The sequence below is a fragment of the Tetrao urogallus genome (genome assembly GCF_951394365.1).
Source record: "Tetrao urogallus genome assembly, chromosome: 2".
Lineage (NCBI taxonomy): Eukaryota > Metazoa > Chordata > Aves > Galliformes > Phasianidae > Tetrao > Tetrao urogallus.
Window position 1 is genome coordinate 7,914,600 of NC_136814.1, and position 27,337 is coordinate 7,941,936.

Consider the following 27,337-nt stretch of genomic DNA (forward strand, 5'->3'; position numbering starts at 1 on the left):
TGGTCCTTTTCAACCCAGGCCATTCTATGATTCTATCTGCTATAAGTGCAGATGGCCGGATGCCTGACCAGCATTCCTGCTGCAGTGCTTGTTGCTTTGTGCTCCTGCTCATTGGGTGCTCTCCTAGTGCTGTGTGTATCTTAGCTCAACATTAGAATTGTTTTGCAGGATGCTTCCAGCCTAGTTTAGAAAGAGGAATTATTTTTTTTTCCGAAAGAGTTTTGCTGCAGTGTAAGTGATGCTGTTAGGAGTTGGTAGTTAAATGCCAAGATCTTGCAAGATGTGTTTATTTCCCTTGAGAGGGGAGGTTTCGGATCAGTGCCTCTGAGCTGTGCGTGATGGGGAGGTTTGGGTGAGCTCGCACACCTGCAGTAGTTCTGCAGTTGGCTACTGAGTCAGCGTGGAGCAGCTGCAGGATGACGGGTGCAGGCAGCAGCTCCGTGCCCACATACAAGGCTGGGCTGTTTACTCAAGCTCCCTGCTATCTCCCAGGGAGATGTACCCTGAGAGTGTGTGCTGGAACTGCAGTAGTTCTGGTGACGGGAAGGCCGAAGTGCCTGAAAGATTTCTGCTACTGTTGCTGTTAACATTTATTGTGTCTGCATTTATTGAACTAACCTTCATTCCTGAGGGCAGGGGAGGAAACGGGCTGTGAAGTTGCATTCTGCCTTCTGGTTTTGTCTTTAAAATGTTTTTCTATGTAACTTCATTGAAGCCTGGATGTTTATTGTTTCTCATTTAGCTTTTATCAAGTGGTGATTTTATGCAATGGCATCAAGCCACAGTTCTTCACCAGTGCCTCAGCCAAACAGCAGCGATGCTTTCTTTAAAAAGGAAAAGGATGTTGCAAAACGCTTCCAGCCCGTGCAGTCACTGCCTGATGTGTGTCCCAAGGAGCCTACAGGTAACGTTGGTGGGCAAAGACAGTGAAAATGCAATTACATTTGTGAACTCAGAAATCCCCTTTCAATTCTTCGGTCAAATATTGCTGTATTCTGGGCGTAGCGTAATAAGCTCTGGTCTTATTTCAAAGTATGCCATCATTCTGCTTTATACCACCCGGCTCCCTTTGGAGCAATGGGAGAGCCTTCCCACTTGCAGCTTCTAATTAGATCTCCACACGATATGTAGGATCTTTTGAGGGTGATGATACACTGTACCACATGCCAAAAGAAGGTATATTCTGTGGGAGCCTGTAGCAGACCTACCCAGCGTGCTTGCAGCCCAACTGCTTTACTTCTTGGGAATACACAGAGCCCTCTTGCTCTGTGTGGGAAGCAAAAGACAAACCTGTCTGTACCTCTGTAATAAGTCCCTAGCAGTGTCATAACACCTACCAAAGTTATAGCTGCTGTGTTATACCAAGCTAGGATGGGATCTTAAGAATTGCAGAATATAATTCAAATGGATTTGAACTATTTCTGATCAAGTAATCAGTTGAGATAGTGGAAAAAATTGTCTAAGTGATTAGATTCCTGTCTGTTTGGTGTAAATTAATGGTGTTGAGCTAAAGATGGTGAGTGTGGGTTTGTTATTGTGTTCAAAACTTGTACTGATTAATCTGATGGAAGAAATGTCTCAGCGCTGGGAGAAATGGAGACGTAACATGTCTTTTGTGTAGGTAATTCTGATCCATTGTGTAACTGTTAGAACACGGTTTGCTTAGGAACCACGTTTTAACAAAAACTATGGCTTTCAGTTTCTCAGCTTAACAAACTGTCTTGTCTTTTGTGCTGCAGGCGATGCCAGTAGTTTATGTGACAGCCCGTCTCTAGTTGCGGATCAGCACAGATGGACTATTTATCATTCCAAAGTCAATCTCCCAGCAGCACTAAATGATCCTAGGTTAGCAAAAAGGGAATCTGATTTCTTTACAAAAACATGGGGAGTGGACTTTGTGGACACTGAAGTCACGCCTTCATTCTACCTCCCACAGATCACCAAGGAACATTTTGCATTATACCAACAGGAAATCGCTCCGGTAAGAACCCAAAGTCAGATGCATGTAGTACTAGAAAGAGATGTGAGAACCTCCTCCTAATTAGAGATTGTCCCTGTTAGTAGTGCATCATACAGTTAGCTGATGATTAATTTGTTCTCCAGTGCTTGTTGACTTTCCATCAGGTGTTTCTTGTTTTGTCTCATTATTCTTAGAGTGAGAAATGTCTGAATTCTCTCTAGACAATGCCAGGCTTTTTCTTTTGTATTTCTGAATGCTGTACTCTGTGCCAGGGCTTACAGTTATGTCAGTTCTTTCTGATTATTAATCCTTTTTCTGTAGGGATTCTTTCGTGTGTGAGCTTTACAGCTCAACATTTTCAGACCTTTGAATCAAATCTAGAGCATAACTACGTGCTGCAAGAATTATTATTATTTTTTTTTAAAGAATCTCCAATGTAAAAATTCATACATGAACCTGTTAAACTATTATCTTGATGATTTCTTTCGTAACAGGAAATTTTAAGCTACATCTAAGGATGCCAGGGCCAGTAGGAGACTTCTAAAAACTCTTTAAAATACAGGTGTCAGTAAGTATGTAGTAACATTCTTTTTCTTTTTTTCTTTCCTGAGCTGAAAGAACATACAGAAGTCTCCCACTGTTTTCTGCTTCCTTGGTTTGTAGCTTTTTCTTAATTTTCTGCTGTTAGAGAATGAGTTACAGGAGGTGTTAGCTGTGTAAATAGTCGTTGCAGTATGTGAAAGAGAATTGTCTTTAGTGCCATTTGTTCACACATTCAACACCTAAAATACTTAAGAGCTCATCTGTTAAAATTAACGTGTAATGAATGCAGTGACTGCAAAGCAAAGAAGGTTTTGGGAAGAGGGAACTGAAGCATGACGTAGCTTCTAGCAGAGATCCAGATAACACTGGTGGTCTTCAGAAGTGCAATTTCTAATTGCTGTGGTCACCAGTGTTGATTGTACCTGTAGATAAAATTTGAAGCTCAGCATGACAAACCAAGATATTTGGTTTCAGCTGGGTGAACTAGCAATGAAAAAGCATTTATTGTGTGTTAATGTGATGTCTGGATCAGACAGCAGATGAGTGTTGTCATTACATTGATCTATTGTTTTATCTCCTTACATAGAGAGGCTGTTGTGGCTTTTCAGTAATTTCTGTGTTCGTTTTCTCTTGACCTGTAAAGATACTGAAGAAACAACTTTATCATAGGTTGAACTTTTCGGTCCTTTCACCTGACAAACATCATCTGAGTTTTTAAGAGGGAAAGAAATATTACTGCACAACTTTCAGAATTATTTAGCAGAATGCACTGTATTTCCCTGAAAATGTTCTGTTTCAGAGAAAAAGTTTTTTTTTTTTTTAACTTCTCAGAGTAATTCTTGTAATGTATTTTCTGTTTTACAGAGAGAGAAAGTTCATGAAAGATGCAAGAATATTTGTCCTTCTAAAGATACCTTCGACAGGACTCTATTACACACCTATGGTACAGCCTTCTTTTAATCATTAAAAAGTCATTTATTTCATGAATTCTGTAACACACTGATTATTTCCTTCACTTGCTCATAGGCTTCATGTGCAAAAATAGCTGCTGGTGATTGCTTTGTAACAATAATTGAAAACCCAGCCATAATTGACCAGGCTCATTCATGATGGCTGCTGATATTTGATAGGTCGAAATGCTTGTGAGACCTGCTCATAATTTCTTTCTTGGCAGGTCATTAGTCCTTGGCAGTATTTTTGACTTTCTTTTGTTTAAGATAAGCTGAAACCATTGCACCAAATTTCTTTGCAAAGAAGAGCAGCAGCAACGGGCCAGCCCAGCTTGTCTGCCTTGAGGATCCCAGAATGGCTGAGATGGGAAGTCATGCCTGAGGATGCTCTGGTCCAAACCCCCTGCTCAAGCAGGGTCACCGAAGGCAGCTGCCTTGCACTCTGTCCAGTTTGGTTTTAATTATCTCTACAGATGGAGGCTATGCAACCACGCTGGGCAGTCTTTTTCAGTGTTTGGCCACCCTCAGAGTAAAAGATGAAATGTTTCATGTTTCAGTTTGTACTTTTTTGCCTCTTGTCTTATCACTGGGCATATGAAGAGTCTGACTTCTTTACAGCTGTCCATCAGATACTTATAAATGTTACTAAGAGCTTTTCCAGGCTAAGCAGTTTGAGGCCTCTGAGCCTCTCCTCATGCAGAATACACCCTGGTCCCTCTTCCAACTTTATGCAGTGGGTCCAATGACAGGCCAGTGTGTTCATATCTTCTACTGGGCAGCTCAGAACTGGCCATGGTGTTCCAGATGTTGTCTCACCATGCTGCTTAGAGGGAGGATTGCTTTCCCTCAGCCTGCAGGCGGTGTTCTTCCTAATGGAACCCAGGATGCTTGGCCACAAGGGTGCACTGCTGGCTCACGGTCAGTTCGTTGGCCACCAGGATCTGAAGGGCCTTCTCTGCAGAGGTGTTTCTCTGATCATTTTTAGCAAAGTGCTTTTTGGTGTCTGCAGTTGTAGCAAGGTGGAGTTTCTAAACTTTTCAGAAATAGTTCAGCTAATAAATGCCAAAGGAAGGAGAGAAACAAAGGGAAAAAAAATGTTTAAGTTCTTTTGAACTGTTTTCTCAAAAATGTTAACATAAGGTTCATCTGTATAAATGATCCATGGGTCATGCAGCAAAAAGCAAAAAACGTTTACTCTTCATTAAGTTGTTCTTCCAATCAGTTTTCTTCCTCCTTTTCCATGCATAAAGATACCCTTCTGTAGAGTTTCTCTGGGCTCATTCTTTTGAAGCAGCTGTCCCTGACTGAGTCTGTTTATGGCACATACTGTAAAATAGAATTTCCTTCTTCAGGCTTAGCTTAATTCATTTTGAAAGAGTTTTTTGTTTTGAGAAAGAAAATGACTCTGTCACCAAAGTAACTGGGAGCTCCTGGTTTGTGTAAATGGGCAATTCCTCACTGAAGCATCATTAGGTAATCTGAAGCTCTGGATGTTGTAGTTTCTTTTTTTTGGCATTGCCTGTTTTCCCCTAACTCCAGCCCACAAGACCAGGCCTTTTAGTTGTGTAAGAGTTGGTCTGTATTTCAATATCTGTAAGGTGACAAAGAGGTGAGGGAAATGTGGGGGATAATGCTGATGTGGTGTTTGCCACACTTCTCAAAGACAGATAGACACTATTGCTTTAAAATTCTTCACTTTACACTGCAATGTACTCGTTCTCCCAGCTCAACTAGCTCATCCCATGCAAGGTTCAGTGGAGCTTACCTCAGAAAGAAGGCTGCTTCTGTGCTATGTGCTCGGTGTGTTTGAGACTTAGTCCTGAGTTCTTATTCATCCTTCTGGCCAGCTGTTATGCATCCACACTCCTAGTGCTGTGCACAAATCATTCTATGAGCAGCTTTGATTTGGATCACCAAAATTGGGGTAATGTTAGATGGGCTTTTACTGGCTCTTTGCAGCTGATTGAACGCTGCATGATGAAATGTGAGGTCCAAAGTAGACTGCTTTGTACTACTAATGTTTTCACTGCCAAAGCAGCCAAGTAGGAGCACCTTTGAACACTCTAACCACGAGACCTAAACTGCAAAGCACAGCAGGATGCTTGAAAGAGTCAAAATAATTCAGGTTAGAAGGGGCACTGGTGCAAATGCTGTCTTAATGCAACTTCAGCTGTGTGGGCAGACCAGGCTGCTCAGGGCTTTACCCAGTCAGGCTGTTGAAACCTTCAAGGATGGAGAGTGTGCAGTGCCTCTGGACAGCCTGCTTGACTGTCCTGGTGAAAAATGTTTTCACATTCAGCCAGAGCCTCTAGTGTTTCAATTTCTGGCCCTGTCACCTGTCTACTCGCTGTGAGGAGTGTGGCATTTTTGTTCTGAAAAATTCCTTGTAGTATTTAATAGTGTTCAAGGAATTGTTTTCAGTTCTTTGCTCATGAGTGACTACTTGTGTTTTGCTTAATTTTAGATAAATCCAGGACAGATCTGGAACAAGTACCTAAGGTATGGTTTTTCTGAACTCTAAGCTTTTATAAGAATTTCTCATAGAGTCTTGAATACATGAATGTACTCTCTTGTATGTGGAAGACTTGTCCAAATTAATTGAAGTGAGAGGATCTCTAGAACTTAGAATTTACCAAAATTAAGAACAGTCTGTTTGTTTTGCTTATTGTCTTTGTTTTGTTTCCTTGATCTTAATCCTGAGATAGATTCCCATGATTTTAGGATACACGTGCCATTTTAAAAAATCTTTTAACAGTTAAAACTTTAGAGCTAGGCAAAATTAGCCATCTTGTGTTTCAGGAGGAAAGGGAAACCGAAGGGCTTGGCAGAAGTTTGGGTACTACATAGTGTGAACAAATTAGCAGTCGATTTCACTCCTCTAATCCTCAAGTAAAGCACCTCTGTGCTAATTATGAATGATTATGCTGATTATGAATGCAGCTGAGCAGCAATCACTGCATTGTTTGAAGTCCCATAAGCAAAAATGTTCGAGTATAGTGGGATGCTATAGCCTGTGTTGAATCTATTAAAATTACACTTCATAAACAGAGAAAGGGATAGTGCTGTCCAGCTGGGTGCCCCAGCTCTGTGGTAGTTTTGTTAAGTGAAAATAACACGACCAAGCCTTTCAGAGACCATTACATTTGTTGTACTGTGCTAAAGGAGATGGGCTTCAGGCTCTGTTCCTTCCCAAGCAGCACTTGGTGCATGTGGGCAGCTGGCTGCATCTTTGGTCTGCTGGAAACTAAGGCTCCATGAATGAATATATCAGCAGTAAGATGCCTCTGCTATGTAGGAATATTTGCACTGCTCCTTTAGGGATACATGTGCAATTGAGTGTTACCTATGCTTTCATGCTTAGGATATTTTATCATCTTGGGTGCTTGATAACACAGGTCGTTTTGGAGCTCCCTTCAGATTCTAGGAAGATGATGCTTTGTCAGATTGTGCAAGCTTTTAAAGTATGAAGTAAATCAGTTATAAGGTCTAGAACTAATTTGTCTGAGTTGATAAAAGAAAATTTGACTTTTGAAAAATGAACAAATAAGATCAACGTTCGTTTTGTGAAACAGGATGTCTGTTAAACTGGAAAGGAGTACGTACGGATAAGAGAGATGCATTTATTTCTTCTATTTCTCTGTTTCAGATTTTTATGAAACCAGATTTTGCCTTGGAAGATTCCTTAACGTTTAATGCCGTTTTACCATGGTCTCATTTTAGTACTGCTGGTGGAAAAGGAAGTCGTGATGCAGCTTCCTCCAAGTTACTTCAAGAAAAGGTAAGGATCTGATACCATGTGTTGTTATTCTCCCTAGCTGTCACTACAAAGAAACTATTAGCGGTCCAGTCCACTGCTGCTGTCCTGTGCTTGTTGTTGAGATGTTAGTGCGTGGACTTTTGTAACTTAAGTTTTATCTCAGAACCATAGAATGGCCTGGGTTGAAAAGGACCTCTAAGGTCATCTAGTTTCAATCCCCTGCTGTGTGCAGGGTCACCAACCAGCAGACCAGGCTGCCCAGAGCCACATCCAGCCTGGCCTTGAATGCCTCCAGGGATGGGGCATCCACAGCCTCCTTGGGCAGCCTGTTCCAGTGCTTCACTACCCTCTGTGTGAAAAACTTCCTCTTAATATCTAAAGTAAACCTCCCCTGTCTCAGTTTAAAACCATTCCCCCTCATCCTATCACTATCTACCCTTGTAAGCAGTCGTTCCCCCTCCTGTTTTTATGCTCCTTCAAATATTGAAATGTTACAGATTATTAGTAAACAATGCAGGAAGTATCTTATTTGGGGAGGGCTCCTTTCCCTTCTAAATAAATGTATCTGTAAAAACTTGGCAAAAAATCTGCATATAGCACATTAATTGGCTCTTTGAGGAAGCAGGTATGCGTTGACAACTTCAGAGACATGGAGCTGTGAAGAAGTAAGAGCAATTCCATGAGAAGGCAACAGCAGAGGCTTTAGAACACGTGTTAAGACTACTGCTTTCTTGCATCTCAAGAAAACTTCAAATTGAAGGTCTCTATGTTAAAAGAAATCCAAAATCCAGATCTTTTATACGTCAGGAGTTTTCTCTTACCTTTTGCTATCAAGTCATCTGTACTGATCCATTTTTGCATTTTACAAAGAACTTTGGTGTGTTGGAGAGCAGGGAAGCAGAGCTGCTTCACTCAAGGATAAGTCCTGTCTTATGCTTTTTTGACGTTAGGTTATGTAGTCAGAGTAGAAAATAAATAGCTATAGGAAATGAACATAATTTTGGGTTCTGCTGTAACTTAGATTTTCCTTCCTGTTTAATTTACTAAAGCTTCTGGGAGTTAAATTTAAAAAAATGAAAAAAAAATTACGAAAAAAAGAAAAAACAAGAGAGGCACCTTAGGGAAGAAATAACACAAAATCCTTTGGAAGATGTTTGCAAATCTCGAGGAGTTGTTCTTCCTGCTTTCCCTCCATGTCAGGAGGAACCAGGCAGGCTCTGCTACAAGGTAGCTTGCTCTTTCCTTGCATGTCCACGATACTGAAAGGTTGCCTCTGGGATTGCTACTTTGTAGTTGCTCGTGGCACTTGCTGTGCAAAGATGAAAAAGCTGTGTCTGGCACAAGCTTGAAACTTGGGGAGTGCCTGGGTGCAGGGCTGGCAGCAGCAGGATGGATGCTCAGCAGCACTTGGAGTGAAGGAGATCCAGAGCCCCTGTTGCTGCAGCAGGGCAGGGATAGGGCTGTAGATAGCTGTGAGTCATGCTTTCTTAGAGAGATGATAAAAAGTACCTAAATAGCATAAAGAGTCCTTTGCCTTCCAAACCACATGCATGAAACCATATTACATTACTTAGTGGGCCCACACTTCTTGTTTTTGCTTTTTAAAGGCTCTGAACTGCCTCAAGTTTGCTTGCATCAGTCAGATAGGTAGATAGTTATCCTGCTGCACTTTCACTTTAGATCCCAGTGCTATTTTGCAACAGGTTTTGGAAAAACCTGCTATAAACACGCATAGTTAGGCTCTTACTGCTTATGTACTTGAGCAGTTTCCCTCTGAAAATTTAGTCTGTCTTTAGTCTGTCTCATTCTATTTCTTGCCCTACATCGGGACTGTAAGCTCTTCGAGGCAGGTGTTGTCATTTTTATTCTGTTTGTTCTGCAATACTTGGCATAGTGAAGAGGCCTTGGGCATCTGGCTGCAAAAATCATATATATAAATTATCATAATAAACCTTTCCCTGATCCTTTTGTCACAGTCCATCTCAGCTTCTCCTATGGGCTAGATGTGTCACAGCTGATTGGTGGAGGATGTTTTTGCTTTAAATATATTACAAAAAAGATGAGTTTGCACACTGCATAAATCTCCACTGTTATAAGTATGCGGGATGAAAGTATCTGTGTAACTGACTTTCTTTTTTCCATCTCTGGATAGGCTTTTTGGAATCCAGCATGAGGTTTGAGTGCTTGGCAGCTCTTAGAAACCGGATCATTTGAGTATTAGCATTCAGATGAGCATTCTAATACCTCAGTCCTTTAAGTTTGCATATTCAGCATGAGCCAGAACACAGAGCTTTTACAGCTCAGATAATCAGGCCAACCCATTGGTCTGGTAGCAGAATGCATTTGCATTTGTTCAACATGAAGATTTTGAATCTCAGGTTCCGAACACATAGGCCTATTTTGTCTCTGGGAATCCCATAGTGCCATGGCACATGAAGTGACTTTAACAGCAGCACAAACTGGTTGTCAAAAAGCAACTGCAGCCAGAGATCTCCTGAGGATTTTTCTGCAATGATGATGCTACAACCTATTATCTGAACAGAGCCATTCCAAAGTAATTCCATCAAACACAGTCATGCTGCATCTTTATCAACTCAAATGCCTCTCAGTACATAGCATATTTGCACACGTGTGCTGTTCTTACTTGCACGCTAGTACTGAGAGCCCATCTCAAGGTTAATGGCTGTGTTGTAATGGTGCCAGCGTGCAGACCATGCAGTACAAAAGCTTGGGTATTTTAAAACTATTTGCCTTGTCGTTTTCAAGCAGGGTATGCATCAGGTCAGCCTTCCCAAAGTGATTTTGAGCTCATGTAGAAAGAATTGAACAAGCCATACCGGGTGGTTATTTTCTTGCTACTCTGACAAAGGGTTTAATGGAATACTGTAGCATTTTTGATTGCTAGCAAAATTTCCATGATGCAATAAAACATTTCAGCAGTACTCTCAATGTATAATTTTGCATGGTGATGAACATGTCGTGCCATAACAGTGCCTTTTGATTTCCCCTTCCATCCTCTTTCCAGCTGAGCCATTATCTGGACATTGTGGAAGTCAATATTGCTCATCAGATTTCTCTGCGCTCTGAAGCATTTTTTCATGCAATGACCTCTCAGCATGAGTTACAGGACTACCTCAGGAAAACCTCCCAGGCTGTAAAATTACTTAGAGAGAAAATCTCCAAAATTGATAAAGTAATGTGTGAAGGCTCTCTTCGAGTTTTAAGACTGTCGCTCACCAGAAATAATTGTATAAAAGCATACAATAAACTGAAGTTAATGGCTACTGTACACCAAACGCAGCCCACAGTACAGTTGCTACTGTCTACTTCTGAGTTTGTTGGAGCTTTGGACTTGATAGCAACAACGCAGGAGGTGTTGCAGCAGGAACTTCAAGGCATTCACAGTTTCCGGTAGGTAACCATCAAGGAGTTGACTAAAATGTGAGCAGAGCTTGAATGTGTTCTGTCTTCTGCTGGCTGAAGGGGGAAGATATACATGTTTCTTTATTCTCATAGGACACAGTATAAAATATGACTATAGCATAAGTAGCATGACTGATGCATGTGCTGGATGCATTTTGTTTTGATACTGAATACTAAGATGCTTTATACTCCTTTCTTGTCTCCAGGTGGTTTAGGAGCACAGGGATGAGCACCCAAGCAGGGACTGAACCTTAATTTTGCAGGATTTGTAGCTCACAGCTGAGAGATGGTTTCCAAGCTGTGATCTGCAGTCCTAATGCCACAGCACCCCAGCTCTTACTGCACAGCTGCATTCCTCATCCCTGTGTTGACTGACAGATCTTGACACATGCTGGTAGGAATGTTCAAGTATCAGGAGCTGAGTGGGTCCTAACCTTCAGCCTGCCCTTGTGCTGGAAGGAGCTTTGCAAGCAAAAGCCAGTGCAACTCTATCAAACCTCATGGCTCAAAAAGTGGTCGGATGACAACTTGTTACATAGGATGTGTTCAGCAGCGTCTGCTCTTGGGAGAAGCTGTATTTACAGTGGCCAGAGGGTGCTCCCTCTTGCTTCATCCTGCTGAGAAATCCAATTCTGTGAGCTGCTAAAGTTGGGATGGGAAGAAGCAGTGAAAAGCTGAGGCTTGAACTTCTGTTGCTATAGCTTTTTCACTGTGTTTGGATACTTAGAGCTCCACATGGGAGGTAGTGCTGCACTGGGCAGGATCACCTGTGATGTGCAGGAGTATCTGTACATCAGAATCCTTTTAGTGGATACAAAGTTAGCGACCACAACTGCTGTGTATGCTGCAAAAGTGTCACATGCAAAGCAACCACTGTGATGTTGGCAGGAGTATGTTAAATAGGCTTTAAGACTTGTATTGGCAAGCTGGGGAGCTGTCTGCTTAGCTGAGTTACTGTTTAATTTCGTTTTGAGGTCGCATGGTTCCTGCAATCCAGGGTTCTAGTTTTGTAATAAAAACATGGTTATTGCTCCACAACCGTACCATGGATATTCTGTGCTGACGAGCACCTCCTGTAGCAGTCATTCTGGCTGGTTCAGAAAAAGAACCAAATTTTAAGTAGAAGAGAACTCAGAAAAAACAATCTGGCAAAAAAAACCCAAAACAAAACTATTTTTTAAAGGCTAATGAATCCAGTTGAGTCATGTTTGTACTTACATTGCTGATACTGAGTGTACTTCTGCTAACTTGTAACCTCAATCAGAATTCGTTTTCTTTTGCAATTGAGTAACCTGAGTTATGTGCAGTGTCAGCAGAGTATACTTGGTGCTCCAAGACTATGCTGTTGTTATGAAATCATAGTCGGGTGTGGAGCATATTTGCAGGCTTGTAAAAAGGGATTTCTGTGAACAGTGCCTACTTGGTTGGTTTGGTAGAGGTTAAAAAATATATATATATATTCAGAAAGTAGCGATGTGAGTTGGAAATGTCCCCTTTGCCTTAGCTGGTAGCTATTCAGAAAGGTAAGTAACTTCACTACTCACCCCCACCAGAGATGCAGTGCTGTATCTAACAGCCTCAGTGTGGTTGCTCCCACGTCTTACAGTGGCCTCTGTGTATTGCACAGCTGGAGAAATAACGTGCAATGAAAAGGTGGATGTCTTTAAACTGAGTCATATTGCTAAAGCAGTTCCCTACAATAGGTTGCACAGGTAGGCATCCAGGTAGGTCTTGAGTATTTCCAGAGGAGACTCCACAATCTCTCTGGGCAGCCTGTTCCAGTGCTCCATCACCCTCATCATGAGCAACTTCCTTCACATGTTTGTACGGAACTTCCTATGTCCAAGTTTTAGGTCGTTGCTCCTTGTCCTATCTCTGCACACCAGTGAGAAGGGCCTGGCCTCATCCATTTGCCTCCCTCCTCCCTTTAGGTGTGTGTAATCATTAGTCAGATCCCCTCTCAGTCTTCTTTTCCCCAGGCTGAGCAGCCTCAGGTGTCTCAGCCTTTCTTCATACAGGAGATGCTCCAGGCCCTGTATCATCTTTGTGGCCCTCTGCTGCACTCCTTCTAGGTGATCCCTGTCTTTTTTGAGCTGGGAAGCTCAGAAGTGGACACAGTATTCCAAATGTGACCTTGGGGCAGAGCTGCGGGAGGGAATCGCCTCTCTCGCCCTGCTGACCACATTATACCCTTGGCCTTCTTGGCCACAAGGGCACGCTGCTGGCTCATAGCCAGCCTGTTGTCCACAAATTGTAGTCCAGCTGTAACTGTCCAACTCTCATTGAATGTTTCCATACCTCTGAAGTTATGCCATTGGGTTTTAATGGCATTAATCACAGTTAGACATATAATTTACCAAAGAGCATCTTTGTGCTTACCTAAAAGCCAGCAGTAAAGTAACGTCAGTGAGCAATGCAGCTTCAACCTGCCTCTGTAAAGTCAGGAATTCCCTGCATTGTAGCTGGGTTTATCTAAAACACTGCAGCTTCTCTTCATTCTCATTGGAAAAAATGCTTATTTTAAGCAGCCTGATTTCTACAGATACTTGGTGACTGTAGCTGTCAGTTGAACATGGAAAGCCACGAGTGTTTGGCACCTCCGAGGTTCCAACTCTGAATTTTACTGCAAGTCTCTCTTGCTGCTCAACTTCAACGTTTCTGATGTGAGGAGCTGCCTTGTGGCTTCGTATGCAAGCAGTCTGCAAAATGTGGTTTAAAATCTGTAATATACGGGGGAAAAAAAATTAATTTAGAATGATATCAAAGTGGCAAATTTGAAAATTCACCTGTGTTGTCTGGCAGCCATTCTGTCATGTAAAGCTATCCCTGTATCTCGGCCGTGTGGAGTAAATCTCCTGTGACTGTATCAGAAGTTTGAATACTTGAAATGGAAGAACCTGATGCACTAGGTACAGACAAACATGGAATATTCTTGGTTCTGCTTCATTTCACTGGGAAGAGAGGGCACTCAGCACCTTCCAAAGAAGTCTGGCTTCCATTTTTAACCTTCCATTAATATTCAGGTCTGTGTGTTTCAACTGCAAGTTGATGTTGCCTCTGAAAAATGCATGGTTACAGCTGCTCTAAGAACCAGAAGACTCACGCCTCCCATTAAGCTAGCATTGATGATTGCATGGAAATTACCTGCTGCGTGGTTATTTTCTTCAACTGTGAACTAATGATTCATTTTCAGGTTGATTATTTAGCTTACATCTCAATGGCTGTTTTCCTTAGGCACCTTGGCTCACAGCTCTGTGAACTGGAAAAGCTGATAGATAAAATGATGATTGCAGAGTTTTCAACGTACGCTCGCAATGATTTAAATAGACCCCTAGAAGATGATTGCCAAATTCTAGAAGAGGTATGTCTCTTATTGAAATAAACTGTCTGATGAGTATGTCTGCATCTGCAACATCCTTAATTAGCACCGACTAATTGATTCAGTAGCAACATTGCGATTTCATGTAATTTCTCATCTAAATTCCCCCCACACCTTTCTGTACTCAGTCTAATTAAATAATTGTAACTAACCATATGGAAACATGATCCAGTACTACTTCATTTTTTAAATACGATTGCTTCTGTTTTAAATGTATAATAAGTTTTTGGGCACTTGATGAACTTCAACACACAGGTGGAAAAGAATGTGGACCCTTATTGCTGCTTGGCCATAAAAATTCACTTTTTTGTGGTGAGGGTTGTGTGTGCTGTTCTTCTGTCTTCCTGTGCACTCTTGGGTGCTTATATCAAGCATATGACTGCCCCAAATGCATGCTTCATTTGAAGGGTGTATTCCTTTGAAGGTCTTGAAAATGAAGTTATTGTAATGGTTTTGGAGTGCTTGCACTGTTCTGCAGTAATTGCTAGCTCCCGTGAACTGTTTAGTCCTGTATAACGGGTGGATTTTGTGACATGTGGTGCATGGCAGTCGTGTTGAAATACTCCCATTTCTGCCCGACCATTTCTTCCCTCCTCCATGCAGCAGTGTGTCACGTCTCACTTGTGCTGGTGCAGTTGTCTGCAGTGCCATTCTTGCTCTGGGCAAGGAAATGTTAAGCTTAGGAAATCCAATTGTGCTTACAAACATTTGTATGAGCACAACGGGAATGAAAGAGGCTGGGAGGAACTCCTTTAGTTGTTATTACCACAGGAAGCTTAGAACTGTTCAGTCATGGCGTTAGTCTGGAGGCACTGGACTGATGTAAATTCTGTCCTCCATGTGTTTGATTCATGAACGCTATCTTATTACTGCACAGTTTCTTGTTCTCCCCTTGATATTTTTAGTGTATTTCTTTTTCTTGACAGGAGAGACTTGTATCACTAGTATTTGGACTTTTAAAGCAAAGGAAGCTAAATTTTTATGAAATATATGGAGATGAAATGATTATTACTGCAAAGAATATAATAAAACAGGTAAGCCCAAAGTTTTTGACTTATCTGACAAGGTTGCCTCGACCTCTTAAAAATGTTTGTGTGTTGAAGTGGGTAAGGACTGCTCTGAAGTTTTTTGCTGGCTGATGGTCTCACATTTAGGGAGCCTGCAGGCACTAAGGGCTTCCTGAAGCACACAGGTCTGTTTACAGAGAAGACTTTCTGCAGGGAGTAGGCAGCCCAAGAATGGCAGGAGATCACAGCTTTCTCTGTATGATTACCACTGTTCTGAATTCATTGACTTCAGCTCTGTTTTATTTTTTAGCACACAGCTTTCCCCAGTGCTACGGTTTGTCATAAGCCCCACAAATAAGGGCATGCCCCTTCTGTGCACAGCTGTTCTGGGCCTAAAAGCACAATGTGCATGAATGAGTAAGACCAGGATAAAGCTGTTATCTGTGCATCAGTCTCCATTATTTTTTCACTTACCTATATCAAAAGTCACGAGGAGACTTTTTTTCCATTGAGTTCTGCTTGGTCAGGTAACAGACAAGTAACACTGTTTTCTAGCTTGCTTACAGTCGTGAAGTGTTTTTCCCAGTCTTCTAGAAATATTTGTCCTTTATGTTGTGATTTCTCAGGCGACACCTCTGCTCAATAATAGACCCAAGTTTAATCAATTTCAGCATAGAATCATAGAATGGCCCGGGTTGAAAAGGACCACAACAATCATCTGGTTTCAACCCCCTGCTGTGTGCAGGGTCGCCAACCAGCAGACCAGGCTGCCCAGAGCCACATCCTGCCTGGCCTTGAATGCCTCCAGGGATGGGGCATCCACAGCCTCCTTGGGCAGCCTGTTCCATTGCATCACCACCCTCTGGGTGAAAAACTTCCTCTTAATATCTAACCTGAACCTCCTCTGTCTCAGTTTAAAACCATTCCCCCTTGTCCCATCACTGACAGCCCATGTAAATAGTCGTTCCCTCTCTTGTTTATATGCTCCCTTCAAGTACTGGAAGGGATTTCCAATTTCCAGTGTAACTTCCTGTTAAATAAGAAAAGTGGACAGGATCAGAGTCCTGTTGTCACAGAATGATAGGTGTTGGGAGGGGAACCTCTGGAGATCATCTAGTCTGAACTTACAAAGATATTTTTCCGTAACAGAAGAAGCCATTTCCCTCCTGTGTCCCAAATGCATTTGCTGTTAAAGCGCATTGCTGGCCTGTTTTGGTCAATACTTCAGTAGCTCCTTGTTGCCAGACAGGTGGAAGAGCAGAGGTTTGTAAGCACTGAGCACACTGCTTAGCTCAAGAACAGAGTGTGTTTGTAAGAAGCTTCTGTACTGAGCACCATTATTCAAAATGCAAGTAAATCCATGTAGCTTGAGATGGCTGCCAGCACTCAGTCACCACTCGGGCTCTGTTCACTTGAAGGCAAGATGAGTCCATGGCTGCTGACTCCTTTCATCAGGTTATTGACTGATGCCTGGAGGAAAAACCCTGCTGCACTCTAAATGGAGTCAGTCTACACCATGGGCACAACAGAGAATAGTGCGAAATGAGACGGGTAAACAAATCACTGTAAGACAAAAGATGCATTTGGAGCAAAAATCCATTATTCTGGAGACCTGAAGAAGCTGGCCAGTTCCATATGCACTGGCTGGCAGTGGTGTCTCAGAGTCCTTTGAGGAAAGGCTGCAGTGTAGCAGTAAGCATGAAGAAATCTAGGAATAGAGACCCCTGGTATTTTGCAGCCAGCTGTCTTGGGGGGGGGGGGGTTGTTTGGTTTGGTTTTATTCCTTAGAGAAAAAAAAGTGATCAAATGATACAAATATGCCTTTGTTTTTCTTTTTCCTTATTTAATATGAGGATTACTGTGCATGCTATGAAACACAGCAGCAGTTAGAAAGAAGCTAATATCTTTTTTTGTTGTTGTTTTTCCCCTTTAAATTTGACAGTGTGTGGTTAATACGGTATCGCAGATAGAAGAAATAGATACAGAAGTGGTTGTTAAGTAAGTATACAGCTAGTTATGTTGTTTTTCTTTAATGGTGGGTGGGGGATAGGAGATGGATGTTTTTAGCACACATAAATTACCCATTCTAATTTTGTATCAATTTCCATATAATCAAGGATTCTCTTTTGTTTCACCTTAAGCCTCTGCTCCTGTCCACCTCTTTGAAAAACTGCATATGTTCCTCTTCTCATTCAGTCTCTAATGTTAGAAATCGTTCCTTTAAATTTAACTTGCTTTTGAAATAAACATTGAAATTCTCTCTGAATCTCCCTGCATGCAGCCTGAACGACTGTGCCTAGGCATACAATTCTTAACTGTGTGAAGGTGTTCCCTGTTTGTGTTAAAATGTGTTGGTAGTTTCAGTACATTGCATGTGAATGAGAACAGAGCTACCTGGGCAGAGATCAGACAGTGCCAGCGGGTAAGAAATGGCCGGCAGGAGGAACCTCACAAAGCCCAGCGGAGGCAAACGCCGTGTCCTGCAGCCAGGAGGGGGCAGCCCCTCGCAAGATGAGAGGCAGAGGCCAGCTGACTTGGGGCAGCTTTGTATGGCAGGACATGGGGCTTCTGGTAGGTGAAAGATCAGCCGTGGACATGGAGTGTCCTTGTAGCTGCAGCTTGGGCTGTATTAGCATAGCTAGCAAGTCGAGGAAAATAATCCTTCTCTGTTTTGAGGCTGCATCTTGTTCTCGTGCTCAGCTTCGGGCTCCCCAGTGCAAGAAAGGCATTGAGATTTAATGGCTGAAAGAGCTGGGCAATCCTGGGGAGTGATAAGCTGAGGGGTGAGGTGCCTGCAGCTGCACCATGGGAGAGATAGGGCAAAGGTGGAGACAGGGCCAGCCTCTTTGCGGAGGTGTGCAGAAGGGTGAGGGGCAGCAGGCACAAGAGAAAGCAGAGGTTGGACATGGGATCTTCAGAGGTCCCAGCTCCAGAGGGCCCCACCAGCCTGCAGCTCCATGACCCATTTGGATCAGCAAAGGGCTACCCTGAGATAATAAAGCCAGAGCAGTTGCAAATGCAAAGTGAGCAGCAGAATCTGCATGGTGTTCGTGCTGAGACTGAGAGACTGGGCACAGCATCACTTTTAAGCGTTGAAGATTTATTTGTTCACTATTTTCAGTGTTTACCATTCTGCAGTTGGATCCTAACTCTTTGTTACAGAGTTCAGCTTATGTTCAGTGAATGAATTTTCTGCCCTCTGCTACAAACAGCTGACTTTAATAAAAGTGATCTCATTGCAGTGCAGCAAAATGAACTTAATAACACAGCTGTTGTAATACTTGCAAAGTATTTTTGTTTTTTCTTGTTGTCTCATTTTTGTAAAAATGTTATTAACTCCCCATCTTCCCCTTTATGGTAACACACACTTATTTCTGGGAAAAGAGCATTATGCCCTAGAAAAGCTTAAGTGAGGCTTTTGTTTTTCTAGCATGATCTATCCTTCTATGCCTCCTTCTCCATTCCACTTGCATACACTGTGTTTAGTCAGGACAGTTTTTCAGGTGATGTCTGTTGTCTTGCTAGATAAGTCTGCACAGTTTTCCTTACAATTACAATTCCCATTTAGAGCTTGCTTTTGTTTTTGATATGCCAGTCGTCAGCATGATTAATAAATACTTGCAGTTTACCAAATACTGCTCTTTTTTTTTAGGCTTGCAGACCAGATAAGAATGATGAATTTTCCTCAGTGGTTTGATTTATTGAAGGATATTTTTTCCAAGTTTACTATCTTCCTCAAGAGAATAAAGGTAAGGCTTTAATTTGCCAAGATTTTCATGTAGCTGGTTCAGACACAAGACAGAATGAAGTTACTTTCCATTTGAAGTTTTTAGGTGTTCTTTTTGATTATAGAATTCAAACTTGATTGAAAGAGGGATATGTGAATATCACCATCCAGGCTAAAAATGATTAGTGCTAACAAAGAGAGCACTGGGAAGGAGATAATACCTCTTGTAGCCTGATTACATCCATTTCGGGCTGCTGGGGATTAGGACAGGACTTTTGTATGTGTTAGATTGCTCCAAATGAGGTTTCTTTCACAGTTCTCAGAAACATCTGATATAGGTTACCATCAAAGACGATGGGTCTGCCTTTGAATGCTAATTGCACAGTAGAAAATAAAGCCAGGATTTAGTCAGATTTTTGTGGGTAAGAGAAAATCTTCTCCCAGTGCAGGCGTATCGTACAGGGTTTTGGGTCTTTTTTTGTAATAAAAGTTATATTTGATTCTAGGCAACGTTAAATACTATCCGTAGCGTGGTTCTCTTGGTTCTAGACAAGAACCAAAGAACCAGAGACCTGGAGGACACCTTGCAAAAGAACTCTGTGAAAGACAGTCCCTTGGACACAGAAGTGGCTTACCTGACACACGAAGGCATGTTTATAAGCGACGCCTTCGGCGAGGGGGACCTCCCACTTGTAGCAGCTGACACTACCTCTCAGAGAAACACTTCTCCCAACAGCGAGCCCTGTAGCAGTGATTCAGTCTCTGAACCAGAGTGCACTACAGACTCTTCGTCCAGCAAGGAGCCAACGTCGTCTGTTACTCCGGGAGTGGAGATGATGTGAGTACATGCAATACCGCTGTCAGGAGCAGGGTGTTGGCAGCTGGGGGTTGTGTGCTACAAAAGTTACGTTGGAAGAGTGTGCTTTTCTAGGTAAATGAAGTGGCTCTCCACCACCGTCATCCCTACAGACTGCCACAGTAACAACTCAAATTTGTTTGGTTAGCTTTGTTTTCACCTCTCTAAATGTAGTGTATATATATACATACATATATATATACACCCTTCTCCTGTCAGCTCTGCTAAGGAGCCTGCTTCTGTAGAGAGCAGGGGAGATGGAAGTCTACCCTACATGAAAGAAGACTAATTGCTTGTCTTGGCCTCAGTTGACTGAGGCATCTCAGTTCCCTGCGCACATTTACTGTGGCTACTTTTTCTATTCTCTTTTAAAGATGATTTCATGGCATACATCTTGATGAATTCTAGAGAAAATCTGCTGCTCGTGGTCAACTTGTACACCTCAAGACTTTGGTGACATAGGCAGTGCTGCCCCGTGGTGTGCTTGACTGCACAGCTGTAATATTCTTGACAAAGTTCTGGGCATTTCTTATTTATGGCTGTCATCAGCTACCTTTTTGAAAGAATGTGTGGGATTCAGCTGTGAGCCACTTCAAAACCCAGCATGTCTAGATATAGTTTTATGAAGCAGAGTTGAAATACCACCTCTTCTGTCATTCAGCAGGGTGAGGCAGCAAGCTGCCTGCTCGCTCCTGCTGGTTGGTACTCAAGCGTCTATCCCTGTGTTCACTTTTGTTGGGGACCTTCCTCCTCCAAATCACAAGGAATTTAAATTAAATCTGTTGCAACTGAAGTGGATTCAGGCTATTGCATGTCCCAACACTCATCCTATGTTGGGAGGAAAACGCAATGTGGAGATGAGTTCATGGGGTTAGAGTGAGGAGAGAGGAAGGAGGAGGGAGCAGGATCCTAGCCAGTCTGGAGAGGTTAGCTAAAAATAAACCACACAGATGGAGTTCTCAAGCAACAAAAGCATTCCAAAGGCTGATTGTGAAATTTTGTTCAGAAATGAACTTGCTTCACCCATTCTTTGTTTTCCTTTGTACCTCTGCTCCACGTTTGGAGAAGGGTAATTCATTATACAATCAGGGTACTGCTAGCCCAGTTGATGTGCTGTTGTGTCCCAGGTTTTCTCCCTCATCTCATGCTGTCAGTGCTAGCAGCCAGGCGAGACCAGAAGATTGTTATCTTAGCTGGTTAGGTGAAGGGCAGAGCTGTGCTTATGTGCTTGTTTCGCAGGACAAGCTACAAAGTTATTTTTAAAAGGCAACGCTTAGGAGACTGAAGGGTAAAAAGGTAGCAGAATGATGGCTGATAAGCTGAAGTCATGAGAGCACAGAGCATTTATGGTAGATCTTACACCTGCTTTGGTACTAAAATACTGTGTTTATCCATCATACGTTTGTGATGCTGAAATGGGAGCTAGGTGATGTTTATGTCAATAAACATCAGTATTTATTATAAAAGCAATGGTTGTGTGGTTTCTTCCTTAAGTAACAGTAATTAGGACATTAAAATATAAGGACAGTTTTGTTTCATATTTGCTTGTCACAGGGACTGACGTGGCATTGACAGCAGTTTAGATGGTCCCATCTGTACAGAGTGGCTTTGGTGATTAACTGACTATGTCTGACAGCTGCTGCAAAGCTCTTTCTTCCTTGGAATTGCGAGCAGAAACGCCGTTTTCTATGAATTGATGCTCAAGCAAATGGTTCTGTCATTTGTAGGATCAGCGATGACATGAAGTTGACTGAACTGGAACTGGGCAGGCTGGCAAATAACATTCAAGAGTTGTTGTATAATGCTTCTGATATCTGCCATGATCGTTCAGTCAAGTTCCTCATGGCAAGAGCAAAGGTAAGGAGCTTGGCTCCAGCAGGCTGCTGGTGGAGTCTCATCCTCTGTGAGATGTTACTACAAGTTACTGGCTTAATGAGTAAGACTCCTGAGATCGCTTTCTCAATTGGTATTAAGTAATTGTTTCCACGGTCAGTCACTTGATGTTAATTACTGCCCAGAGCCCAAGCTTTGATGTATCACATTGTTGTAAAGTAACGTGAGGTTCGGTACTTTTCTTTTTCTTTTTAATATTCTGACTTGTTGCCTTTGAAGTTCCATGAAGAGAATGCATAATCTATGACAAGACGGCTGTTTATACTGCAGTCTCCGTACTCTGTCCCATGTAGGATAAAAGAATGTGCCTTTAAAATACTGCTAGCCCTCAGATGTGCTGACTAGTTGATTCTTGTCTTCTCTGAATTTTTGTGGTGTTATGTCTCCTTACAATGGGTTTCTTTGCATACAGGGTGGCTTCCTAGAGAAGCTGAATTCCAATGAGTTTGTCGCTCTTTCTCGCTTGATGGAAGGCTTTATCTTAGATACTGAGCAGATCTGCGGCAGAAAAAGTATGTCCTTGCGAGGAGCACTTCAAAGTCAAGCCAATAAATTTGTGAATAGGTTCCATGAGGAGAGGAAGACAAAGCTAAGGTATCTCTGTGTAGAAGACCTTCATGTTCTTACATGCATAATATCAATTCTACATCAGGAAAACACAAATCTTTCATATGAAAACACAAATTTTCATTGCCTGGATCACTCAGAACTTTGTACTTAGGAGGGGCAGGCTGGACAGCCATTTTAAAACACAATTCTTTTCAATTGTTTTAGGCTTTTACAGTTTTCAGTACAATTTCATTAAACTGGATTGTTCAATGGTTAAGTAAATAAGGACAGTTTGTAGCTACAGGAAGAACTCGAAAGTGATGTTGGAGGATGGGGTCTCTATCTCAGGAGTTAGTTGGGAAGGGAAGAACCTCCAAGAAAAAACAAAGAAAAAAAACAACCCCCACACCACAAAAATCCAACCCATACTGCGAAACAGTCTTCCCAGTAACACATAAAAAGTCCTTTTGTTCTCATTCATCAAAAGCATCAAAAGTTCCAGTATTTCCATGTTGTTTTGACATTGTTTCAGTGGCATTGATCTTATAAGGACTTTTATTCCTTGCTGGGATCGTCTGCACTCTGTGATAGTTTGAATGAACAGGCTGTAAGATCTCTAGGCCAAAAGGGTGGTTTTCTGGTTTGCTACTACTAAGCACTGGGCACCTCTTTCTAATAAGGATTGATGATATAACATTTTGGGCCACTGGCTCTTTTTATATTACTGTAGGTTTGATTCAGCAGCACTACAGGCAAGGGAGGTGTCCAGTCAAGGTATTTTGTATTCTCATCCTCCTTTCTTTTGTCTTTGTAACTTAAGCCTACTCTTGGACAACGAGCGCTGGAAGCAAGCTGAAGTTCCTGCCGAGTTTCAGGATCTTGTTGATTCTGTGTCAGATGGCAGAATTTCTCTCCCTGAAAAAAAACCAACAGGTATCTTGCAGTTCTACCATTAGCAGAATCTGAACTTGTGAGCTGCAGATGGTGCTGCTGAATGTTGATGGACGTATTCTGCTCTGTGCTTGTTTCTGTATCACGACTGGGGGGACATCAGAAGGAAGGAAACTGACACTTTTTTGTGTGTTAGCGGTGTTGAAACTTGGGCTGACTTTAAAAGTTTATTTTTCCATTTGAATACCCACTTAAGTGTTAGCACAGGAAGGGAGCTATGTTCCCAGTAGTATTCCCAGTGTAAAGGCTTGCAGTCCATGCATAAATTTACTCTTTCACTGAAGTGCTGCGAGAGAACAAGGAGCATGTGCATGTGTTCAGCTCCCTTTGTGTTATGAAGTGCTTTGCACCTTTCCACTGCTTCGTCTGCCAGTTGTTCAAGTGAAAGACAGCCTTCTGGATGGCTGCTCGTGGAAGTGGAAACTTATGTACGTTCAATTATTTACCTCGTCACAGAAACCTTGTTTGACCTCAGACAAGTCACTTTTTTCTCCTCATGCTTTGTTTCCCCATGTGCAGTGTGGGAATGCATAATGTATTCTTACCTGGTGGGGATTCTCATCTGCTATTGCAGCGATAAATGTCTGTGAACAGTTGGAAAGGGGAGAAAGCATACCCAGAGGGGAAGGAAGATGGCAGAGTGAGAATACAGTGATGGCATGGGGCAGGAGCCCTGTCTGCCCCTCAAAAGGAGTGCAGAAGGGATGGAAGGTACTAGGCAATACACAAATCATGGAACACTACTCCAGTGCTTGGCAGCCATTCCTCCTAAAGAAGTTCTTGCAGCTTTCTTCAAGAAGATAGAAATCTGAGAGCATCAAATTCAGCATGAAACGCTGCATCAGTAAGAGCTTCTGCTGTGAAGCCTGAGGGAAAAAGTGGTTTGAAGCTGAAATATTAATATACATAGCAAATCACTGGAGAATCTACAGTAGAAAACCTCGTAGCTTTTTCTGCTTTTTTTACAAGTGTTTCTAACATGTTGTATTTGAAGTTTCTAAATCTGTAATGACTTTGGAGGATTTCTGATGTAAAATCCCATCTGTATTCCAATAGATATGACCAGTGAGGTTGCTTATTAATTGTAATGAGTAACACAGTTTTTAACATGGATCAGTATTCCAAAGATTGATTCCCTGGTTTCAAACTTGAGCAAGGGAATGCCTGATTTCTAGAAACTAGCATTTTTTTATACTATTTCTTAGGTCAACTCATCCTTTTCCTTTATTGCTAAAATCTTTAGGTGCTGAAGAAAGGAAGCCAACTGAATTCCTTATTGTTGAAGGACAAAAATATGCAACAGTTGGGTAAGAGGCACTTTTCCCTTACCAGTGGATTAGTTGGCAAGTGTTTTGAGGTAGAACTGTGATGAATACTAATAGCTCTAGCAACCTTATTTAAATAGAAAGCAAACCTTTCCTTACACAGATTAGTTTCCTTTTAGTTCCTGAACAGTTTTAAAGCATCACAAGCTCTTCTGTATTATTAAAACACTGTTTTTTCTCTGAAAGACTGGACTGAAATTTACGGTTTTATTTGATTTTTTTTGCAATTTTCTCATGAAAATACTTGTTCATGAAAATATAGATTTACTGTTATAGCATGTTGTTTTTATTTCTCACAATATAGGTTGTCTCTGGCAAAATACACAAGTCCTGTACAGATTGATTCCTTATTTTACTCAGAATAAAAAATAGAAGATAAGGCTTTCTCAGCAGCTGCAATCCATATTTCTTTGTAGCCTGATTGCTTTGGTTTGAAAGTACTTTCTTGCAGCTAGCTGGCTATATCAGTGATATTTTAAAATATGTGGCACTCCCATATTTCTTTCATTCAGAAGCATTCTGTGTTTCCAAAGACAGAGAGGCTTAAGTGTTAAATATGCCTGGGAGCGTTTGGTTTTTTCAGAAGGGAGTAAAACCTGGAAGATCTCACTTTCCAGAGTCCTGACATAATTTACCCCAAACTTCAATGGAAAAGTACTGATCTACATAAAGTCTTGGACCAGCTCTCGTTTCGTGAGTTGCTTTGTGATGATGTGCCATTGTTCAATGAGAAACAGAAGCTGGTGGCTCAGAACTTCAGTGCCAGCCTGCTGGCGAAAGAGAATTTCAGGTCAAGTAGGAAGGAGTGTTTGAACGTGCTTCAAAGGATGAAGTTGCTCACTAGGCTGTGTATTTGATAGTTAATCTCTGCTAATTTGAAGCTTTATTTTTAGCTCTGTGAACCAATTCCCATTGGTGCAACATGCTGTTCTGCACACTGTTACATACAATTTCATTGTATTTAATCAAATGCATTCACCAGAAAAAGCCTAGATGTTCCCCCAGGATTCTCCAGATGTTTATTTGCAGCGATTGATCTCTTTTTGGCTCCTCAGTACCCACTGCATCCTTTTCAGTGGTTATTGTTTTCTATAGGCTATGCTTTTTTTGTGCTTGCTCAAAGTTGGCCAGTTAAACAATATGATAAGAGAGGAGCTTTAGATTTTCCCCAGATGACATCTGCATGGAGACTTCTAGTTCCACAGTAGTTATTTCTGGAGATGAAAAAGTTATGCCTAATGAACACCAGAAGCTTTCTTACCTGTGTGTTAAGTACTTTTTTTACACATTTCCCCCTGAGACAGGTATTCTTTATATATCTTTTTTTTTGTTCCACCTGTACCTCAGATCAGTTACGGGGCGTATTCAACACTATCATTTCCAGCATTAGGTGGCTTTCTGTCAGTACGACTGGCCTGTTTGTTGTTTTTTGACTTCATCTGTGCACAGAGGTAACGTATTTGGCTGTTTCCTCTCTTGTAGGACAGTATTGCTGTTAATAAGAATAATCCTGGAGTACTGCCAGTGCGTGGATAACATTCCTTCCATCACCACCGACATGCTCACCCGCCTGTCTGATTTACTGAAGGTATGAGTCCAAATGTGCTGTCTGTGCCAGATAAGAGTATTCAGGGCAGTGAACATGTCTTACTCGAACGTTTCACGTGCTTTTACGACTTGGTGAAAAGGATGGAAATGATCTAGAAACGATTGCATTAGTTACTGTGCCATGAGGTAGGCCTTTAAGGTAAGGGCACTGATGGTGCAATTTGCTGTGTCCAGAAGGCTGTTGTTCTTCTCGTTTGCCAGCGATGGCCTGAAGTCCCGTCTTCTAGTGTTTGCAATGGCTGCAAGTATATTTTACATAAAATGGGCTGAAAGAAATGGAAACATACCTGGGGAGATGGGCCTTGGTGGTCCTTATCTGAATAACCAGACACAGAAATGCTTCCTGTAGTCATCATTTGTGTTCATCCACAAACCTTCCCTCTTAAACGCCATTCAAGTGGAATCCAGTCAGTCTGGGACTGGGAATGTTCCTCTTTTTACTAAATCTGCTGCTTTGCACATGACTTGCAGCACCTTTGTGCAGACAGGCAGAACAGCAGCAACTGCCTCAGGCTTAAGCACATTTGCATCTGTGTTACTTCTTTCTTTCTCCCTTCCATTTCTTGTTATTGCTCAAGATAAACGATTCATGTTCTGTTGCTTGGTACCCAAACATCACGTGCAGTTTAGTTGTTGTAATTCCTGTCTCTGTGGCAATGAGATGACCATCAGAGAGGTGACAAAGACAGCTAACAAAAACAAAAGCACATTTCTTTATGCTTTGGACAAAATAAGGGCCACTCAAAGGTGTCCTTGCAGGTCACTACTGTTTATTTGACAACTGTCAAAGCTAGCAGGTTTTGAAGGTAGCAAGAGTACTCAGTGTTTGCAAGCTGTGAAGTGGTTGCTGGATGATTAAACTTGGCTGTGGCTGTAACCAGAGTGAAATGACACTGTGAGTGAACAGAAACACAGTCGTCATCACTGGAGTTAAGCTGGCACAGATGAGAAGGTTTGCAGCCACAGTGCCAGAAGGGAGAAATACTTTCCTCCAAACAGTCACAAGGAGGAGGTGTTGCTCTAACCTAAGCTAAATACCTCAGCGGGCTGAGGCTGTGTAGGATGTCTGTCTTTAGCTCAGTGGATATACTTCCAAAGTCCACCAGGAGGCACAAGAAAAGGTCCTGCTTTTCAGGACGAAAAGAGGAAATGAATGTCAAACAGCTTCACATCCTGACCACTACCAGCGAGCAGAGTAGGTGATGCCACTGTCAGATCAGGAACCACGTGTGGCTCTGGTTCTGTTGTTAGCACTAAGTCTGGGTTGCTCTTCTGGCCCCGCTCCATTCACACTACATCCTCTGTAGTCCCGAGTTCTGTCACTAGCTTCAGGCAGTAGACAGAAAAATTCTTTCCTATTTTTGCACAGGGAAGGTTGAAATTTTGGGTTTTGTTCTCATGTTATTGCA

General features: G+C 42.0%; 1 protein-coding gene across 2 annotated transcripts in view; it reads left to right on the forward strand.

The window, feature by feature from the left end:
- Positions 1 to 768: 768 nt before the first annotated feature.
- The window catches only part of VPS54 (VPS54 subunit of GARP complex), a gene marked incomplete at its 5' end in the record, with an annotated part of 34,495 nt that continues 7,926 nt past the window's right edge, over positions 769 to 27,337 (forward strand). Inside the window, 16 exons of one of the 2 annotated variants that reach the window (XM_079550485.1) lie at positions 769 to 904; positions 1,740 to 1,981; positions 3,368 to 3,446; positions 5,918 to 5,952; positions 7,100 to 7,231; positions 10,236 to 10,621; positions 13,868 to 13,994; positions 14,939 to 15,046; positions 16,962 to 17,017; positions 18,672 to 18,768; positions 19,253 to 19,584; positions 21,330 to 21,459; positions 21,908 to 22,089; positions 22,865 to 22,977; positions 24,239 to 24,302; positions 25,803 to 25,908. In XM_079550485.1, coding sequence (XP_079406611.1) covers positions 769 to 904; positions 1,740 to 1,981; positions 3,368 to 3,446; positions 5,918 to 5,952; positions 7,100 to 7,231; positions 10,236 to 10,621; positions 13,868 to 13,994; positions 14,939 to 15,046; positions 16,962 to 17,017; positions 18,672 to 18,768; positions 19,253 to 19,584; positions 21,330 to 21,459; positions 21,908 to 22,089; positions 22,865 to 22,977; positions 24,239 to 24,302; positions 25,803 to 25,908 — 2,325 coding nt within the window. The remainder of the gene's footprint in view (positions 905 to 1,739; positions 1,982 to 3,367; positions 3,447 to 5,917; positions 5,953 to 7,099; positions 7,232 to 10,235; positions 10,622 to 13,867; positions 13,995 to 14,938; positions 15,047 to 16,961; positions 17,018 to 18,671; positions 18,769 to 19,252; positions 19,585 to 21,329; positions 21,460 to 21,907; positions 22,090 to 22,864; positions 22,978 to 24,238; positions 24,303 to 25,802; positions 25,909 to 27,337) is intronic. The other variant, XM_079550486.1, reaches the window with a different exon arrangement.